The sequence below is a fragment of the Notothenia rossii genome (genome assembly GCF_949606895.1).
Source record: "Notothenia rossii genome assembly, chromosome: 5".
Classification (NCBI taxonomy): domain Eukaryota; kingdom Metazoa; phylum Chordata; class Actinopteri; order Perciformes; family Nototheniidae; genus Notothenia; species Notothenia rossii.
Window position 1 is genome coordinate 72,693,849 of NC_136903.1, and position 22,933 is coordinate 72,716,781.

Sequence of the window (22,933 nt, forward strand, 5' to 3'; positions counted from 1 at the left end):
ATGTGCCAAGTAGTCAAAAGGCTCTTTCCATACAAAAACCCCCATATTTATCCAATTCCAACTGAAGGTCACGCAGGAGAGGGACATTTGGAGACAACAAAAAGCATAAAAGATTTACAGAAACTGCAAAGTAATGTTTTTTACAAATAGGTCTAAATTGAATTGCCTGCATGAAGGCATGTTTTGGTGTAGAGCCACCAAGCACAGACCTGTATCCACTACATGACGCACATCTGCTTTAATACTTATTCTAATTCAAGTATGGGGATCAGGTGGGTTACAATTTCCTATGTGGTATCCGCACGCTTTTAGAAACATACATCTACTTTTATAGAAGTATAACATGAGTTGAAATATGTGTAATTGGTGTGAAATGTTGGACTGTGCCAAGGCAATACAAGCTTTCTCCTTCTCTCCCCATGTAATTAATTCAAACACAATCTTTTTAGGTTCACTTCGATGTAAGAGTTGACAGATTGATTCATCATAAGGAACTATAGAGACTCTTCTCCAGATACTTACTTATCTTATAATAGAAATTATCTTTCAAATGATCTGTGAAAATAGAATATATGAATCACATTCATGAGATGATGGCATTTTCGACTCATGAGTAATGCCAGAATTGTATTTCTGTCACCTTATCTCCCCGGGTGGAGATGATTTACTGTTTAAAAACACACACACAAACACAGTTATAAACTGAAAATACATGGCACTGTAGGAGTCCATCTTAAGCATCTGCTACCCAGAGTTGATTTCCGAGTAGAGACTGTCACACTGCACTCGAGAGAAATTCTTTAGCTGCATAATTCCTGCTGCCTCAAATCCTGAAGGCGATGAGGAAGGAGGCGGTGGAGGCTTTGGAGGTGATTAGTAGAGATGATATAACAGATATATTACACTGTACTTTAACAGGTTATCAGTTAATTCTGTCACTACCTCAAACACGGGAACAATTGGACTCCTACTTAAATCCTTAAAAGAACATTGGTCTTTTGAGTGTTGTAATGGCTTAAGCAAGCAGCCGCATAATATTTTCCAAAACAATTCAAACATTGTCCTTGATCTTGCTGCTGCAGAGGATGATGGTGTGTAAAAACCTTCAACTTTATTGTCAGATACCTACCGCTCTTGTAGGTTCCTCATAGTCGATCTTAAGGTTGGCCATAGCTTTGATGATGGCCATAACGGACTGGATTGTGTTGCTGTAGACAACGGCTCTGTACTGCTTACACTCATCTTCTGAGTACCCATCCTCATGGATAATCCTGAGAACGGAGCAGAGCAAGGGAGGAAAAGGGAAAAAAATGGCATGTAAATGTAGATGAAATCACATGTGACAATGAAACATAACATGCATATTCATGATTACACATTACATCAAATGGTGTTAAATAGTGTTTGCTGGCTTTTTGCCTCAGATCTTACTGAGTATTTAATCTAATTTGGAAACGGTTGTCATTTACAATAACTTAAGTTAAGGTTTTATAATTATCACTTGATTAGATTCATCAAAGAGTATATAGTCCTGCATGTATGACATCATACACAGAGGACACAATGATAAGGCAAGTGAGTATTCTTTTCAAGCTGTATAAACTTGAATGCTTATTGGATTTAAGCATATCAGGGGATGTCTATTTGTGTAATGAGGGAGGGTGTAGCCTAAGGAGACACCCTAAATGAAGGTGTGAATAATTATTAGGCAACTTCTTTTCCTCAGGCGAAATGGGCCAAAAATTGTATTAAACTGACTCTGAAAAGTCACATATTTCGTGATTACAGAACCTTACAACGTTTTTTATAAATAGTCAACAGGGTCGCAAGAAACGTGTTGAGAGAAAAGACGCAAATTAACTGCCAAAGATTTGAGAAGAATCAAACGTTCTTGCTTGTGGGGCTGTGGACGAGTTACATAGAGAGAGAGGCATGCGCTTGAAAAAATGGGGCTCAGACTGAAACCACACAGAACCATCTCCTCTTGTCTACCATGAGACCAGAGCCAGGATGCTCATTGGTTGTGTGATGTGCTGAATGGGAGCTCATTAAAATGCAAGTGAGCCCGCTGTGAACACTGAGGCCCAGCCAAGAGACTCAAAGCCCACTCTGTTCTCCCTCATTCAAACATTACTTCTAATAGTTGATGACATGATCATGAAGCACTTTGCACAGTTTGTTTTAGAAGCTGCTTATTAAGTAGGTATTTGAATCTCTATCCAACATTTGAAAGATGTGGACATTTGATGATTTATCTAATTTTCTCTGAAAATAATCATAAAAAATAAGAAATTGTGAGTTTTTGTGAAGATGTGTACAAAGTTTTATCAAGTTTTTTTCTTAAGTTAAGCTATACAATAAGATTAGTAAACTGCAACATCTCAATTTAACTAAGAATATTATTATATTATATGTTGTCTTTAATACATATTGTAATTTCAATTATGACATAACATTTAGATTCCAAAAACATTTTGATTTATTTTTTGAGCCGAACCAAAGAACCCCAAAAAGGACCTAAACAAACTATAGTTCATGATATATGATAAACAAAGCCAAAGAGGGATTTGAAATTACCAGATGAAGGCGCTCTCCACACCACAACATGACCATTGTAGTGATATCGTGTGGGCCTCAGCTGCATCCTTCCCCTTTTTAAATAATTCAATACTTTTGTGTTAATAATAACTTGCAAGTCGTGTTTCATTCAGGGAAGTTTTCAGCAGGATACAATAACACTGGATTACATAGGAATCCCATCAATAATGCTTTCATTTATTTTGACTGTTATACTTTTTTAAGCAGAATTATCCTTTAAGTCGCATCATGTAGGTGTAGTGGAAACAAGAGGGAACTTTTCAGATTTCTTCCTAAGAAGTAGATACAAATAAACCCCATCATTAGTACTGCAGTTTCCTGTGACTGTCAGAGAGGCATACAGTAATTGAATCCTTTTGTCATAATAGAAAATCCTACAAAGAGAGGCTCTGAAATCCATTATGTGTCTATCTTACATAAAAAGAGACAACCAGAGAGAAACGTTGCTCATATAAGTCTGGATCTAGTGTGAGACTGAGGGGTTCCTTTTACTGAGTTATGTTTGTTCTCTATTTTTAGGTAGACGAAAGAAGTCACTGCTACTCCTCTGAATGTAAGAAAAGACTGCGGTGTTGTGCTCTTTCTACTTCCAACTTCTGTCAGTCAAAGGCATAGCTAGATCTTTTTCACAGGGAACATTTGCAACAGCCCTGGTTTAGTGTATGCATCAATAATGTTATTCATGTATTTTTCATGCTATGGCGAGTCAACATGTGAAACAAGTCTTTATACAGTTAGTGGGTTTAACGTGATCTCAGTGAGAGGATTACAAACATTAAAGCTCAAAAAATGTATAAAGAGAAATAACTTTGGTAATTAGAGATATTGGTATTTGTGTTGTGCACATGTGTTTTAAGAAAGGCTGACAAGAGTGATCCTCAAACATGACCCCAGCCTTTCATTTGTGCTTCATCACACAGAAATAAAAGCTTAGGCTATAAAGACACATACAACTAATGTGTGTCTTCCTTTTTGCTCAAGTCTTTTCACATATCTTTGAGACATGTCATGTTAGTTTGAACATATCAAGCCTTTTCTTCAATTAACATGTTTGAAACTTTGAGAATGATGGATTTCCCTCAGAAAGTTTCAAGTTACTCACTTTATCTTCACATTTGCAAGGCGATAACTGTCTTACCGCTTTTAAAAACAGCCTTTCAGATCCGTTAAACCCTGTGCCTAAAAGCAGGAACAATCAGCAAATCAAGTGACGTGTTTTACATAATAACTTGACTCACTTTCTCCCAAACTTCCTCCCAACATAAGTTTGAAGTAGCTCACTTTTTCTTCTCTTTGTGAGGCTATTAGGCTATAGTATCCCCTGGTCTTTCAGTTTTAAAAACATCTTTTAAGACCTACTTTAACCCTACAGATGAAAGCAGGACAAATCAACATGACTCACTCTAAAATGTTGTGTCCTTTTACTCTAGCATTAAAAATGTGAAATAAAATTAGCCATAATAAAGCAAATGTATATTCTATGTCTTGCCTTAAATGTATTCTGAAGCCTATTGTTATATACCAGCATGCAAATGTTTTCCCCCTGCGATATATATTGCAATATGAAAACATACATGAATTGAAGAAAAGGCTTTTTTTTTTGTCCCCTTTCTTGAACTTTAATGCTATACAATTTATATTTTTTTAAACTATACTGTATTTAACCGGATGATTTTAGTCACGGACGTCTGGATCAGAGCAACAAGCTGAGCTGAACTGCCCTGGGGAAACACATGAAACGACTTTATTCAGTGTTTTTACCTTTTAATCACTGGGTCCGTTTGATTTGGAGATGTGATTGTGATTGGTGGTTTGCTGTGCATGCAGAGCCTTCATGTCACTCACTCAAGTACCCCAGACATGAGAGCCGCGCAAGTTTTCCTTTTGTAGCAAGCAGCAAAATAATTGTAACATGACGTGTTTGAGTTAATTTGCCGAAAAAAAAAAAGAAAAAAAAAAAGTTTTACATATTTTTTTAAAATAATTTGCACGTGCAATGTGAATATCGCGCATGCGCATATCGCGATTATCATCACGACCCGATATATCCTGCAGCCCTAGTCCATATTCTGACAGACAGTCCATTGAGTGGAAGAAAATATGGTGAAGAAGTGTCCATGCTGATGCTTCAGTGTCATAGAGCACTGTCAATCATCTTTTGTACAACCCGACTAAAATGATATCCTTAGCCAATGCTTACCAAAGCCTTGTCAGATAACAATCAATGCAGCAACAACATCGGTGGGCGTTCTTCACCAGACTACGTCTAGATTGTATACGCAAAACTGACTGGAAGCATTTAGACTGGAATAATTAGATGTACCTTGGTACCTGATGTGGTCCACGTATAGAGAGTGCAGAACACATACAGATATCGGTATTCTGCGCAGTGACTGGACTCCCTGCTAGATTTAATTAATTACCTAACAAATGTTTCTCTCCTCCATGACGCTGGTTAAAAATTATTCATGGTGCAATGTGGGTTAATGGCCTATTTCAAGCCTGTTAGCTCTAAACTAAGAATGCCATGCTAACTGTGCTTAACCCAAAGCAGCTCTCACCATTTCAGCATTCAGAAGATTGCATTTATCAAAGGAGGCACATCCCTGCATGAGCTGTAGAGCAGAAGAAGATATACCTGGTGTGTGTGTGTGTGTGTGTGTGTGTGTGTGTGTGTGTGTGTGTGTGTGTGTGTGTGTGTGTGTGTGTGTGTGTGTGTGTGTGTGTGTGTGTGTGTGTGTGTGTGTGTGTGTGTGTGTGTGTGTGTGTGTGTGTGTGTGTGTGTGTGTGTGTGTGTGTGTGTGTGACGTGTCTACTTCTATTAGAAACTACACTGGAAGACACTTATGGACTAATGCATTCTGCTTCCTTCAGACTTTCTCTGGTATTTCTCTTGATGTTCAGTGAAACAACAATTACATGCCAATAATGAAACGCTTCTGCCTGACTTGACAATTTTGCTTGGTTTTAATAACCCAACTTTGATCTCTGACATGGGGTATTACAATGAAACACAAGACGATTATTCTTGATTACGAATTACATTATCTTTTCTCTTATACTATCACAGCAAAAAAAGTGTCTTATCTGACCTAGGCTGTATGTGGTCAGAACGTGGTGCATCAAGTTGTATACTAGGATCGCATGAGAGTCACATCAAGCACACCGTTTTACCACAAAACCATCAGCAAATGAAAAACACAAAGTGCTTACATCCACTTTTGTTATGCAACTTTTAGGATTTTGATGTCAAAGGGTGCCTTTTAATCATTCAGAAGATGGCTGTCGGGGAAACCTATTAACATTTTTGTATATTTTCAATTTTTGTTTCTATTCAGGTTTTTTTTAAAACTGGAAATTAAAAAGATGATTCATTGGAACATGTGGGCCACCGAGAACATGGTATTATCTTCTACAAACCGCCACGTAGAAAAGTATCAGGGCTTGGATTTGAAGCCAGCACATTTGGTTGTAAGGTGATACTTCTTCTTCCCACTTTCTTTAACATCCAAAAATGAATAGGCTGCTCTAATTATTCTAACAGCTTTACAGAACATACTGATCCTTAAATAAGTGTTGTAAATCCACCTTTGTGTAAATATGCCAAATGCATGTAATTGTGCTGTTAAACCATAAATTAATTTGTCTGAGAATATGGGAGGAAAAGCAAAACAATGAGCAGTTACTCACTTCATCTGCTTCACAATGGTGCTCTTCCCCGACTCTCCAGCACCTGCAGAGAGAACAAAAACAAGCAGAGGTTAAAAATACACTCCCGTTAGCTGAGAAATGTAAACAGGCAGCCAGCGAGGCCGCCTCACATCTGGACCCTCGTCTCACTCCCCTCCCTTCACATCCCAGTCTTGCCTTCAGCAGCAGAACTCAGTTTCATCCTGGACCTGCCTCCTGTTTTCTCTTACTGTACACCTACAGCAGGGGTGTCCAAACTATGCCCCGGGGGCCAAATGCGGCCCGCAGGCAATTTTGAATTGGCCCGCAGCAAATTCAAAAAGTATAATGAAATCTGGCCCACAAATGAGCCTTGTGCTTGTTTTATAGTGTACTTCTTAAATATACATGTACAAATATATTACACAGTATTCATGTGTTAATAAAAAAAAAACCTCAATAACCTATTTACATAACAAGTTTGAAATAGACCCTTCCTATTTCCTCTTATTATAAGCAATCTAAGGCTTACATTTTAAGGAATGAACAGCCAACAACATTTATTAAACCGTATGGAGAGCTGAGATTTAAGCAGTTTTTTTCAAGGATCAAGCATAATTGACCATTTTGCTAACTTATAACTTAACTGATAAGGCAAACCTCACCTCTAGTGAGCGGCCAAGCCCTTCGTATATTTGTCTGTGTGTGGACCTCGTAGAAATACGATTGGACACCCCTGACCTACAGGGACTCTGAAACTCACTTCTATCTGTAGTCTGACTCAAATGGTTAAACACAGGGCTTGAATTCATCCAACATCCCGACCTCTCTGAACCTCTAAAGGGACACAATCCACCTTTCATATTCCCTCCTTTCCATATTAAGACAGGTCACTTTATCGTGGTGAACATTTTAATGGAAATGTCTGGCACAGACAGGAAATGGGTTTTTCTTATCCACTGCTGTGTTTATTCTAATAGCCTGAAGCGACCAGAGAGAGCTCATCTGCCACAAGGAATCCAACACTACACACACACATATACACACCCAGGGGTGCCTGTCAGTGCACTCTCCATTCGTACTCGCCTGGGGTGAAGTCTTTCTGGGATGACCCTTAAAATACACTACTACACAGCATGCGGCATTGCGGCACGCACATGCACAGCAAAGCCTCTGGGTAGGAATGGGCTAAGATAGCTTCCCGGACAGCTGTCAGCTCCTACAGCTCCATACTATATGAGCTCAGACTGTAGAATGTGCACTTTGCCTTGAAGTAAAATATCCAACTGTCTAAAAGGTGTGCATCACATTTATTAGAGTGAACCTAGGCTGACCAAATGTATCAAAACCAAAAGGATGTTAGCCTCCGTGGTCTGTGTGAAAGGGATTTTCTGTTGAAAGCTGTGTGACATTCTCCATCATACATCCACCTCCTGGTTCTAAAGTCCCCTGTCTTCCCACCAGGCAATTTTACAAATGTTATTGCGATGAAGCTCTCATCCATCTGCTGTACAGGCTGTGGACCATATTGTTGAGCAGAAGGAATGCTCTCTTGCTCACTGAGTACCTTGAATTAAAAACTGTAAACATATTCGATGCTGAAGAAAATGGGAAATAACTATGATGGAGACTTATTCAATGCAAATGGGAAGTGTGCTTTCATATTAATCAAGTCATTTTTGTCAGAATTCAGATTGAAAATGTTGCATAACTGACAAGCTTTTGTTGGATTCAAGCCACAATATTGGTTTCAAGCCAAAAGACCATCAAAATGTCTCCTTCAATTGAGCATCGACACACCAACGCTGTTAACTGTATCCTTCATACAACAACGAAGGGATAAGCATTAATGATTATTTTTTTTATAATTGTGCAAAACACAGGAGAGTTTGACCTTGCAGCCTCTGTGGCACAGTTGATAATATGTGAGTCTGTAGCCAAAACTACCAAAACACACTTTCTAGACCTGACCAGGGACAAGCTACCATGCATTTCTCTTCAGCCACACACACACAGGAACACACATACTGTACAGGAACACACACACACACACACACACACACACACACACACACACACACACACACACACACACACACACACACACACACACACACACACACACACACACACACACACACACACACACACACACACACACACACACACACACACACACACACACACACACACACACACACACACACACACACACACACACACACACACACACACACACACACACACACACACACACACACACACACAGTATATTTCCAGTTATCAAGCCTGTACATGTGGAAGAGGTTTAGTTTATTGGATCTACTGCTAGATACCCTTTCTGTTTCACACACACATGACAGAATCCTCAAAAACAACAAAATATATTACTTTAGGAACAACAAATTGGAGAATAAAGTGAGTATTTTCCACCCAAAAAAGGATTAATAAAGAACAAGAAACTGCTGCTACAGAAATCCATATTATGAGTACTTGAAAGACCCCAATTCCCATGCATATATGCAGGCAAATGGTGTCCTGCACTGCACTGTTTCACTTGAATATTGCAGCTGCCAGCTGGCAGTGAAAGGCTGCCAGCAACTGAACATGCACTTGTACTTGAATAAAACGGTTTGCAGAATTTCTACAGGACTGAATACAATCTTCTTAAATAACCTTAGTGGAAAGGGAAAGAAAATGCCTTTTTAATCGTTTTGAAATCACATCCCAGCTCATATCGTGCACCTGTTTAACAAAATAGTATTGGTAGGCTATTACCAACCAATCATGCTAAATTCTAAATCAGCCCACATTTCATTCTTGTTACAGTACATTGCTTGAATGTTCAATTTGAGTGGAGAATATTTCACAGTTCAGAAGTTTAAGATGCTCTAACTTCCGTTTCACTGGTAGATGAATTGAATGAAACTCACACACTTGGTAGGCCAGCTGGGATTGCTGAGGGATAAAAGGCTGGGCTGTCACTAGATCGGGGCAATGAGCAATGTTGCAGGTGGTTCTGTGGGGAAAAGCTTTGGCAAAAACCAACGGCCTGACGACAGACTGATACCACTGATACTGCCACTATTACACAACACATTTTGCCTGATCTGTGGCTAATGCTGCATAGGAGCATAGCTTCATTTGGACTGAGGAGGCTCAAGACTGCAGCTGCTTGAACACACCAACATCTCACAGTGTGAACAAACCAACAAAGTCTTCCCTTTGATTCTGTGTTATTTCCTCACAAACAGTATCATTTAAAAAAACACTTCAAAACTAAAGCTTCAACCTGTACTAAATATAACCTAACTGACCTTTGCTTTTAAAAACAAACTGAACTGACATGGGGATGAACTGAAAAACACACCAATGCAGCTCGCAGGAAAATAAATACTGCCCACTGCCTAGCAACTGGGCAACATGTCGGCCAGTTGTGGTTGTCTTTGACTCATGGTAGTACATTAGAAGAAAAAAAGGCAGAGGGGGGAAAAATACAGTGCTGCCAGTTCAGTCTGCAATTTTATTTGAATAGGATTGCAAAAGTTATAGAAAATAGAAACATTTCTTCTGTCTGCGTGTGTTTGGGAAGAAGGGTTGCTAGCATGAAAATATGTAGTGCTAGGAGAAAGCAGAAGGGAATTTTCTTTTATCTCCCAGCAAGTCTAAAGGAACATATTTTTAAGTAATAAAGTGACTGGCAGACAGACAGATCAAACACCATTATAGGTGGCAGGGGAACCTGTGGGAGGGAGCATGCAGGATTAACAGGGGTCCAGCTGTTGCATAATTATCCAGCATATCTGTAGGTCCAGAAATCACGAAATGTAGAACCACAAGATCCCCCAAAAATCCCTCTTGTCAACTCAAAGTAATGTGTTTGATCCAAAAACAAAGTGGTTCAGTGTCCTGTGAGGGATTATAGGTCGTGTCTCAACAAGGAGAGGCAGCCCCTTCCAATAGCACTGGCTTTAACAGAACTGGATGTATTTTTGTTAAGTTAATGCCAATAAAGCATATTAAATACAAGTTTCTAATTGAAAGAAGAGCATAAACAGGCACTCAAAGGCTATAAATATATTGTTTCTCTTGTCCTGACAGTGATTACAGTATTATAGACACAGACGGCCGCAGTGTTTCAATTCACTGTTTGCTGAACTTTCTCCAATGCCCTCTTATACTTCATCATACAGATAGACTTCATTTGGTATTTAGGTGTCATGAACTTTAAAATAAGCAGAAGCCATCAGCACTAAGGATCATCACTATCTGGAGATCAAAAAGCTGTGCTGAAGGCTTTAAACTAATTTGTTCTGTTTAAATGTCAGAAATATTTCCTAAACATGAATTTGAGTTTTCTTTTGCAGAAAAAGGATCCGAGTAAAGAAATGACAAAGCCTTTATTGACTCTGACCAGGGATGAAACTTGACAGGAAGAAGAAGTGTGCCAGACAGCTCTTCTGTGAGTAATCCTGGCATGCCTGAACCATCTCTCTAGTTTCGTTATTCAGTGAAGCGCAATAAACTGACAAGTGCGAACATAAAAAGGAGGAGAGAACGAAAGGTAGCACCTTTGTTCTGAGTCAAGACTGAGGATCAACAGCTGTAAATGATCAACCTATGTCTTCATCCTTGCAGCATCCAGCAGCCACAGCCTCATAACATGCTAACTGTTTTAAAGGTCTGCCTCCTATGGTGTTTTACTCTGTGTGTGAATAAATGTGCATGTGTGTTGTGCAAATGTGACCCATCCTGGTGGGCCTGCGACCACACAAAGGCAGCAGTGTGAACCCCTGCTAGATCAGAACAGAGCACGCTGTTGATGTTTAGGCCTGGACCCTACCAATCAGCGCTTTAGCCAAGACACACACACACACACACACACACACACACACACACACACACACACACACACACACACACACACACACACACACACACACACACACACACACACACACACACACACACACACACACACACACACACACACACACACACACACACACACACACACACACACACACACACACACACACACACACACACACACACACACACACACACACACACACACACACACACACACACACACTTTAGAGCATGAAGTTGATTAGTAAGATTTAGTAAGAGTGAAATCCTAAACACACCATGATTTTGTTAAAGTGCCAGAAGTACCCCTGAATTCCTCATGAAATTGGTTTAGGGCAATAAAAAACTTTAAGTAATGTACCATCGAAGCCCCATCTATTATTGGGACCAATGTGAGAAAAGGCGTTTGGATTAGAGAAAGATCAAATGATCATGTGTATTATCAAAGACACATTTTAATGTAAATGAAATTCAACTGAAGAACGTGTAGACACCAATATAATGTACAAAGACGCGTTTTTCATTTAAATGTAGACTTTAAACAGAGTAAGGGCGTAATAACCCACACATAATTGGGATAAAATATAATCCAATTGAACATTAAACGTCGCACAAAGTCAGTATTACTAAAGGGCGATACTGGTACTGCATTGCACTAAACTGCGTAGGGGTTAATGATATTTGACCACATTACGCAGAAGTTGGTTGTGACTTAGTGAGTGAAAAATGAATGCTGCACTCTTTAATGAGACAATTATTGAACTGATTCTTATGCTGCCACTGTGAATTTAGAGAAAGCTAGGTAAAACAAAGAGAAAGTTGAATAAAACATTGGAAAGAGCACAAGGATATTTCTTTGAAGTCCACTAAATCTATAATGGTCTGGCCCTCGGGTCCTTCCTGTCCACACTTCAGAGCAAATCTGTTGAATAAATCAATACCTGACCCTTTAGTGACGGGCTGACCAATGGATACCAAACATGCACTGGCTTTGAAGCTGGAATCTAGAGACATTAGAGGCAAATATTGGATGTTATGAGGCTTGAAATCAATATGCACTTAGAGAAATGGGACCTAACGCTTTTAAGATCACTTCAATGTTATTTCTCCTGCTTCCTTCGTGTACTGATAAAGACAGTGTTAGACTTCTCTCCGATTTCAGACTTCACGTATTCTCTTTTCTCAATCTCAGCACCCTCTGACTCACTACGACTTAAAAACCGAAACAATGAGATGCCTGAATTCACACAATCTCCCAATTAAACATTAAACTAAGCATACAGGGGAAAGTGATGAGGCAGCGGGTGATGATGCCAAGATTAGTTACTAAATAAATGAAGGCAGTAAGGAGAAGGAAACAGACGTAGAGAAAAGGGGATAAAGACAAATAAAATAATAAACGCTGAGGGGGCAATTTCACACTACAGGGGGATCCAGTAAGACAATTCAGCCTCACCATAATGACACACGTCTCTTACGCAAAAACACTGCCTCATCACTTCTCCATTTCCCAATCTCCCTAAGGCTTCACTCTCTATTTATTCTATAATGTAATTCATTTCAATTTCCGTCATTTCTTAAAGGGATCCTCCCAATGTCCTCGGCCGCCTACACACCAGCCGTGAGGCGACCCGACGCCGCCTGTTCTTCTCAGCTACGAGTTGAGAAAAATGTGCCCATGCAGACTGGAGACCAGAGGCCCTCGGAGAGACACATGTCCCACTTCCTATTCTCAGATCCCATCAAGGAGGAAATGGAAGCAGCTTGCATAAACGTGTGTACACTCGAGAACGCAAAAAAAAAACATGTGCACACACGGTCGGGCATATCTGTCCGTTTGAAAGACAGGGACGGAGGCATGTGGTTTCCTCCGACAGATGGCTACCGTGCCCCGGGCAGAGAACAAGTCTGGACAGCAATGTGACAACTGCTGCCAAAGAGGAGAGGGATCAGAGGCTAGAGGATCTACTTCTTCTATGTAGATTGACTGGATGTAAGAGAGTGTAGAAAGACACATTTAAATGACATTTCAGCAAATGATCTCAACAAGTCTGCAGCCACAGAGACAATCAATAATGTATTAATAACCATTACAGCTGTGCGTCTTACTTTGATGGAAAAGCAGCCATAACGATGCGGTTAGTTAGATGAAGAGCTGCATTGGTGAGTTTCAGAGAACATGTTTTACTTTGTGTGGAAAACCCCGGCCATCAGCAAGGCTCAGATAATTGATATAATCAATTGATTAGTAACATCACCAATTAGAGGCATGAGAGATAAAGGGGTCTGGCATTTCTTGTGGGACTGTAAAAAAGGACTAAAATGAATCAATGGAGCTTTAGGCAGTGTGTGGTTAATCTCCTGTAAAGGTGATCAGATCAGAAGAGGACCGCATTAAAGACACACCTCCAGAGCAATTAGATGGTGTAAAGATTAAACAAAAATACAGCCTTTATATTAATCAGAGATGGGGAATCATTGATAAAATATTAATAATCCAATGTGAAGTCAATTAAGCAAAAAAGTGTCAAAGGTGATACAAATGTTATGTTGTTCCAGTCTGTATCATACGGTTTCTTAAATCAGATTTCAGGCCATAAGCCTATCAAATAAGCATATAGAGGTTAGCCATATTTCTCTTAAGCTAAGGATGCTGCACAGACATCCTTCATCTGTCACAGAAACATTGAGGGCTTCTGAGGGAGGAACTGCAAATAAAAGAGGGGGTAATAACAATGTAGCATGTTGTTGAATCGATCACAATCATGTTGAAACGTGTGAAAAGTCAATTATGAGGCTCACAGGTACTCAGGTTTCTGTCAATCTTAAACGTGTAAGGGGTAAGATGTTTCAACAGGTTACTGGGACATCGGGAACAAAATGTCCCGTCTTCTTGCTCCCACGGTTGGATATGGAGAGCAAAAACAGAGAAGAAGATCAAAAAGGGAACAGCAGCTGATAGCAGGATATCCCTGCTGGTGATCTCTACACTTCCACACCTCAGGACACACATTACGACGAGCCTCTAACTGCCATTCTACTTTCTTATGGTCAAAAATAAAGAGAATACCATTTCGTTACTATGGTTATTCAGCTTTTATGGCAAAAATCCCGTAATGTTTTTTATAGAACGATAAGCTTACTGTATGATGTGAAGATCATTGTAACTTAGTGACAGCCGTCCTCAGGTTTAATTATACAAAGAAGCAGTAGAAAAACATGACATTTATTTACAGAGTAAAACATACCCACGGTTGGTTTTCACCCTTTAAGGCACGTTCACATCGTGCCCTTTTCACTGATCTATCCGTCAAAAAGCATCATACTCAACTCCCCTGGCAACAGTTTCTCCCTTAAAGGCCTTTTTACACATGCAGCATGCAAGTGAGCACACAGACACACAAGCATATCAGATGGAAAATAGGATGTAGAGCAGGTAATATCTCGAATCCACCGGCTTTCAGAGGTTCTATGTGAAGGTGAAGTGCTCTTTGGAGGTTGGAAAACAGAGGTAAGACAAAGCCATAGGGGGTCAAGAAAAGCAAAGAGGCTGATGGGAGACTGAGAAGAGTGGGACAGCAAAACATTTCACCGTAGCAGACAGCAGAGAGGATCAACAGAGTGCAGGGAAAGGAGTAGAAGACAGAGTTGGTCTGCAGAGTAGGGCTGCTCGATTATGGCAAAAATCATAATCTTGATTATTTGGGTTAATAATTGATATTACGATTATTGAAAAACAAATACCCATTTACTTTGAAAACCTCCATTTATTGAAAAGAAAAATGTGAACAGTATGTTTTTAACAGTTGATTACCCTGAACTTAAATTATAATTCAACTGAAAAACAAAAAAGAAATCATATTAAATAAACAATCGTTTTATTTCGATTATGTTGTTTTCATAATCGTGGCAAGCCAAAATCGTAATTGCGAATAAAATACGATTAATTGAGCAGCCCTACTACAGAGGCCCTGATGGGACATGAGAGTGAGGCTGCCAAATCAAATGCCAGGTCATTGCCTGTGAATGCCCATGATGGAGACAGCCTGAAATTGACCACAGCCAGGAGTAGAAGTGTGTATACAAATCAAATTCAGAAAAACACTCACTTAACAGGGAAGCTCAAATCTGACTGGGTCTATTTGTATGCTCTTTAAATTGACTGATGGCGAATAAAAGTAGAAATAAAATAGGTGAGGTCGCTCCCCCTCTCATTTATTTCTTGCATTTGGCCCAAGTTCCTCTCCTGCCTCATTTCATCGACTCTGAATGGCAGCAGTGAAATGATTTGACGAAGCTGAGAGCAGGAGCAGCTCACAGCCCCGCTGCAGTGCCAGGGGCAGCAATCGCAGCCCGCCAGATGGAAATAATTCATAATTGATGGCGATTTTCGAACGGTTTGCTGGGATGAAAGAGCATCGGGTACGTAGCCCAGTCTTTTGTAATGTGGCGTAACATCTGAAGCAGGCTCCTTAGCCCCCCCCCTTAAGCAGCACCATGGTCCAGAACAAGAGTCAGACATCAATTTAATATCTCATACAAATATTCAATGTGCTGTACTGAACAAAAATTAGGCTAAGACGTGTATTTCGAAGAATAAAGCAGGACACAGCTTTGTTCACTGCTCAGAATGACGCCTTAGACGGTTTCTAAACACGACTTCCTGTGCTTTTTACGTCATCAAGGTTCTGTCTCATTTCCTTTATTTCGCGTCACATTCCTGGCTCTTTTTTTTTTTCTCTTTGTGTGTGTTCAGCGCTTTGCACGTCTATATTTAATGCTAAAGAGATTATAACTTGGTGTTAATCTCTTTTTAAAAGGTTGCTCTGGGAGAACTTAAATAAATGTGAAAATGTTTGGTCACGTTGAAATGACAAAAATGTGCTAATCCTTTGGATCTGGCATAAAGAATTGAGAAAAATAAAATACCTTATAGTTATCCAGAGCGGCAAGCTCCCCGCACCACACGTGTGTCAACACATGATAATATCAAGGCCACTAACTCAGCGCTGCAAACAGCTGAGCAGCAGCTCTGAGGAATATCTTTCATAGCTGGCATATTTCACACTCTTTTCCCAGCTCTTGGCCCCCATAATTCAGTGTCTCCCTCTCTTAGCGACACCCTGAGAAAAACAAACCTGAATTCAAAGTGTGTCAACAGTTATGTTTTATGTCTAGGATTTCGATGCACATAAACAGAATACGATGGATGTTTGTATAAAAGAAGATGAATAGACTACAGTGATGTATATTCATTATACTTTGTGTCAACAAGCAAGCCGCTCCAGTCACACTACACCCACAGAGGAGCCTCTCTACACAATTATCTTTGAGCAGTCTTACTTAAAGCAGAGAAACAGTCTCATTAGCAGCCACAGCAGCTGCAGCCTCCCGGTGATAAATGAACCAGGCTCAGGATTGTTAGAATATCCAGTTGATGAAAACACTGTTATACTGACCCTAGGTACAGTACAGCAGGACACATTTTTCCTCACTTTCTCACTATTTACTGGCAATATTAAGGCGAACATGTGAAAGAGTGTGGTGGTCTCTAACTGGAGGCGTCTGTTGCATCATGGGCTATGGGCGACTGGAAATGCACTGCTGATGCATTATACATGTTTCCATTACCAGCCTCCTGCACTAACCTTTGTACTTAGACATGCACTTCCACAATCACATGTCTGTCTATGCACATAGACAGAAGGATGGAGGAAAAGGTTTCAATGAATTATGGATCGGTGCATCACCAATTAAGCAATGAGATGAGGAAAAGGCGTGGTATAGACATCCTGATGAAAAACATGAAATAAGGCCAGACAGTAAAAGCAGAAGTTTCTTATACGCCCTTGAATGCATTACCGTATTCAAGGTCAAAACCTGGAGGTAAATCAGAGTAAAGCTGCAATGATACGTCGATTACTTATTAGTTAATCGACAACTGTTTTGATAATTGAACTGTATTAACCATTAGTTGGCAAAAAGGCCAAACAAAAGTTGTTTCTAGCTTCAATTCAAGTGGCATTGCTATGCTACCGTGGACTTTCCATATACATTACATGTGCTGAATAAAACAGGGAGCGCACAATGGCAATCTTATCCATTTCTTTTTACAACATCTAATAAAAAAAGGCCTATTTTGACTTGTAGTGCGGAAGTAGAAATATTTTTCTTAAACAATGTTGTATTCCTTCTGACAGTTAGTGTAATGTAATGCCACAGGTTTTGTTTCCTTGTTTCTTTAGACCTCCTAACAAAAAAAGTGGTAAACAAATGCTGTGTGAAAAATGTGTTTTGTTCAATTAAATAGCTGTTTTTTATATTTCTTCAGGATTCAGATTGTGTTTCAATAGAAACAGAACAATAAATAATAAATAATAATAAAATGTTTAGTATGTTGAAGCACAATATAAAAAAAAGCATAGAATATGAGGTGAAACAACACTATAAACTTGCAGAGAAACTTTTATATTACACTGTTATCCACAATTCTGAAATTAGCATTCATTGGCATTTCAGTAAGGGCAATACACCTTTGGAAAATACATTTGAAACCTTTGGTGTGAATGCATTCATTTATACGTGTGACCAGATTTGTCTTGGTTGATGCAACTTTTTGTGGACATGGACTCCCAGTCTGCTCTGGGATAATTACTCCAGACTGAAAGGCCATCGATCAAAGAACAAGCGAGGCGACCAAGGTTGCCGGAGACGACTGGCCTTCTCTCTGAAAATCAGAGGCTGTTCTGGCCTTGAAGCCGGCAGACATGAAAGGCCCGAGCAGAGCGATGCACCTGACGTCGCCACGGCAAACATCCGGCTCAGCATTTTAACTCAAGTTTTAATGACACACTTTGAATCCAATTCTAACTTTCAGATATTACTCGTTTTCTTTAAAGACTTACCTTGAAGCCAAATAATGAACACAGCAGCTGTATACAAATATTTTAAAGTTTTGCAATTACCATTCCCATTATATTTGGCAGTATAAGCAAAGCCCAGGAGCAGTGACCAGGTGTTTCTCTTGAGCTTAGACGTCATTAACTAGTAACATCCTAAGGATAAGTATATACTCACACCATTTTTAAATACTTTCCCAACTATTTGTTTATGTTTATTTTGTGTAATTTGCTGAACTTAAATCTAATTTTGAACAGGAATGGCATAGCTTTTAAGAAGAATCAGTAAGGGAAAGGGAGCAAATGTTTATATATAGGAGGTTATATTTTTCCATATTAGACCCACTGTGTCAACACCTTTCATACATCTTAAAGGTCGCCTATTATGCAAAATCCACTGCTGCCATCCTCTGTGTAAGGAGATTCTGAAAGTATCAGGAACAAATATTTGCTCTCTTTTTGTCCTGATCTATTTATATAAAAACCTGTCTGAAAATGAGCTGATCAGATTTTGACAACTTTATGATGTCATCAACGATTTTTTTGGGTTGTGTAACCATTAGCCAATAACCAACCAAGGTAACACCCCCACACCTTATCACCTGAATCTCCTCCTAGAGCAGCGGTTTTCAAAGTGGGGGCCGCGGCCCCCTGGGGGGCCGCCAGGGGGCGCTAGGGGGGCCTCAGAAAATTGGAGGGAAGATAAGAAAAAAAAAGGAAAGACAAAAAAAAAAAATTCTAATTATTTTTTAATAAATATTTTAAATCTGATTTTAAAAAAAAAATCATAATTATAAAATATAATTTATAATAATGGAACATATAATTTGCCATAGTCATCTTTCTGATTGCCTACCAGTCAAAACATCGTTCACGACGCCATGACGTCATGTTTAGACCTGGCGGTTTGCGCCATTTATCAAGCTGCTTTGCTCCTCAAGCGAGCAAGCTAGCTAGCTCAAAATGGACAGGTTTTTGACAAAGAACAGGTCAACGGAACCGACCAACAGCCCTGCTGTGGAGGACACTGCTGCAAAAAAACCTAAGAACTCCTGGCCAATTAAAATCAGAAGGTACGAGGCAGCGTACATTAAGTATGGCTTTACAGCCATACAGAAAAATGGCCATGATTGCCCGAAGTGTGTGCTCTGTCTGGAGACCCTCTCAAACGAGTGTTTAAAACGAAACTTCAGCGTCACTTGATGCAAAAACATCCGGCAGAGGCCGAAAAAACGGCAGACTTCTTCAGACGTAAAGAGGAGCATTTGGCCAGGCAATCTGCTGCATTCACACAGCAAGCTACCGTTCCCGAGCGGGCCCTCAAGGCATCATTTTTAGCTTCATACCACATTGCTCGTGCAAAAAAACCTCACACAATCGGAGAGGATTTGCTTTTACCAGCTACCAAAGACATTGTCCGAGAATTGCTTGGCGAGGATGCTGCTAAAAAAATTGACGCTGTCCCACTCTCGGACAACACCGTCAGCCGACGGATTGGTGACATGGCGCAGGACGTATCTGCTCAGCTTTTGGAGCAGGTGAGAGCCAGCGAGTACTTCGCTCTTCAACTAGATGAGAGCACAGACATATCGAATGAGGCCCAACTGCTTGTGTACATTCAATTTATTTCCCAGGAGAGATTTGTCGAGGAAATACTGTTTTGTAAAGCACTTGAAAGAAGAACCACTGGGAAAGATATTTTTCAAGTTTTGGACGATTACATCGAGTCTAACGGATTGAACTGGGCCCGCTGTGTGGGGGTGTGTTCGGACGGAGCCGCGGCAATGACCGGCAAGATCAGTGGAGTGACCGCTCTCATTAAGCAGAAAGCCCCGCATGTAGTCGCCACACACTGCATGCTCCACCGTGAGGCACTTGTCGCAAAAAGGATGGATAACGAGTTGAATCAGGTACTACAGGAGGTTGTACAAGTGGTGAATTTTATTAAAGCCCGCCCCTTGAAACACAGACTGTTTACCCTGCTTTGTAATGAGATGGGCGCCCGTTTTGAGGGGCTGCTGCTTCACTCAAACGTGCGCTGGCTGTCACGGGGCGCAGTTTTGAACCGTGTCTATGAGCTGCGGAGGGAGGTTGGAGAGTTCCTCTCTTCTGAAAAGCATCAGCTGGCAGAGCGGTTCACTGATGCAACCTGGATCCGCAAACTTGCATACATGTCAGACATTTTTCTGCATCTAAATGTACTGAACCAAAGCATGCAAGGACGTGACACGTACATACTGCAGGTGCAAGACAAAGTGCGTGCTTTTTCCAAAAAGATTATGCTGTTGTCAAACAAGCTCCAGGAGGGAGTCACAGAGATGTTCCCACTACTTCACCAGGAGCTGCTGTCATGTGATGATTTGGGCTCCATCTCTCCAATGATCCAGTCCCACCTGGAGCACCTCCAAGGATATTTTAAAGACTATTTCCCTGACCTTGAAAACACACATTTAAACTGGGTTAGGAACCCCTTTTCCCCCGGTGTCGGTTCTAGTTTGGACATAAAGTCACAGGAGGAGCTGATTGAGATGACAAACTCAGGGGATTTAAAACTAAACTTTGAGGCTCTTCCCCTGTCTAACTACTGGCTACATGTAAGAAAGGACTATCCCACCTTGGCTGACAGAGCACTGAAATGCCTTCTCCCTTTTGCAACAACTTACTTGTGTGAGTCTGGCTTTTCAACTTTAAAGGTACTCAAAACTAAACATAGAGCATGTCTACATGTGGACAATGACATGCGTATGGCACTGACAGACATTAAGCCCAGGCTTGACAGACTGTGTAGGAGCCACCAAGCCCATCCCTCCCACTAGTGTGATCACTGTCTGTCACTTCCAACACACACACACACACACACACACACACACACACACACACACACACACACACACACACACACACACACACACACACACACACACACACACACACACACACACACACACACACACACACACACACACACACACACACACACACACACACACACACACACACACACACACACACACACACACACACACACACACACACACACACACACACACACACACACACACACACACACACACACACACACACACACAAAAGAGAGGTTTGGTTTCTTTTTTCTGTTTTTGTATCATCAACAGTTTGTTGAAAGGTTTGTTATTCAGTGGGAATATAGTGTTGAACTTACAGAACCAAGTCAGTTTAATAGATTTTTTTTCTTTTTTGACTGAAAACTTTTGAAGACATAATGCAAGAAAGACAAAAAAAAAAAACTCTTGCATATGTAAATATATTTTCTGTAGGGTAAAATGTATTGCAACATAGTGTCTATAATAAGAAAAACATTGTGGTGGAACAAAGATGCCCTGCCATACAAATCTTATTCTGTGTTGAAAACATATTGTTAATATTATTCTCATGCTAAACAAATGTAATAATTACAGTATTGAATAGAGAATAAAAGTAACAAAAACGTTCTTAAAGTTGATGTGTGACATATTTTGTAGCATTGTTGGTGGGTTTGCAAAGGGGGTCCCCGGCCAGAAGCTAATGATTTTTGGGGGGCCTTGGCATGGAAAAGTTTGGGAACCCCTGTCCTAGAGCACCATTGTGTTCTTTTTAACCAAATATCTCTCAGAGGGGCGTGGGGAGTGGCTCCTTATTTTCATCTAAAGTAACAGACAGAGAATCAGCACTTTTGAAGCAGGGCTGAAACAGAGGGGATTATGGGATGCTGCAATGGGTGATCTGCTTGGTATTTCAGACAAACACTTCAGAGACATGATATATAGATATTTGTATATATCTGAGACCTATAATATATTGATGAAAAACAGTATAATACGGGAACTTTAAGAATCAGATCCTTTAAGGAAGCCATGTGTGTTGTGGCTGGCTAATACGATTTATTAAAATACAAAAGTATGTTGGTGCATTTAGTGTTGAGATATGAGTTTTAAAAAACATTGTTACAGCTGGTTAGGAAGATAAAGACTTAAAGATTAGTTAAACAAAGAAACTAATATTCCTCAACTGCTGTGCCGCATGATACTAATAGCAAGAGGAAGCAAGTTCTGTTACAAAGCAATCCCTCTCAAACGGTTTTTAAAAAGTTGGGCTTTTTCTTTCAAGTCTTGAAAGGTTAATTAATAAAACTCCTGACGGATCCACATTAAAAGCAAGATTCTGAAATGTCCTTTGCTCATCAAGCAAACTGACAGTCCTGTTTATCTTATAAGTATCTACATGAACTGATGAATGCTGTGAAATCAACAAATCTGAAGTGTGCGATAGATTGAAGAGGAAATTAAAAGTGCCAAAAGATACCGCAATTACCCAGGGGAAACAGACAGGAAGTTTATTTCATCTCTGTGTTGCTATAGCAACCTAAAAAAAAGAACAGGAAATGAAAAGAGAAGGGGGGAAATGGGAGGTTTCTCAACCGTTCACACACATTTCCCTCACACCATACAGTACAAGGTGAAACTTGTTTCTCTGACACCTTTCACTGAAAAAAATACTTCATGAACATGTTAAGGAAGTTCATTTTCTCAACTACACACCAATCTGAATTTGAACTGGATGAATAGAAAAGTTAGAAAGTAGCTGGTAAACATAACTTCTTCATTTGTGGTTATTACAGATCGCCCATTATGATTAAAGCTCCGTTGTACAGTAGAGTGCTGTTGATATACTAGGTTTTGACTGGTTGGCCTTCTAGTCACAATTTATAGTGCCTGAAAGATCTGGTCATTTCGTCGAGACCTTTGAAAAAAAGTGATTCCTCCTCTCTTCCCTCCATGCGTTTCTCTGGTAGATATGGGAATACTCTGTGGTCAAAGAGAGGAGGAAACTGAGCATCCCTGGTTGGCAAACAGCCCTGAGCGTACCAATGAGTTGCG

At 40.1% G+C, this 22,933-nt stretch overlaps 1 protein-coding gene across 1 annotated transcript in view; it reads right to left on the minus strand.

The window, feature by feature from the left end:
- LOC307039322 (guanine nucleotide-binding protein G(i) subunit alpha-2) overlaps positions 1 to 22,933 on the minus strand; it is a 55,040-nt gene that overhangs the window by 9,926 nt on the left and 22,181 nt on the right. The window contains exons 2-3 of the mRNA XM_079681252.1: positions 6,289 to 6,331; positions 1,130 to 1,271 (exon numbers count right to left, since the gene is read on the minus strand). Of these exons, the coding sequence (XP_079537378.1) occupies positions 1,130 to 1,271; positions 6,289 to 6,331 (185 nt within the window). The remainder of the gene's footprint in view (positions 1 to 1,129; positions 1,272 to 6,288; positions 6,332 to 22,933) is intronic.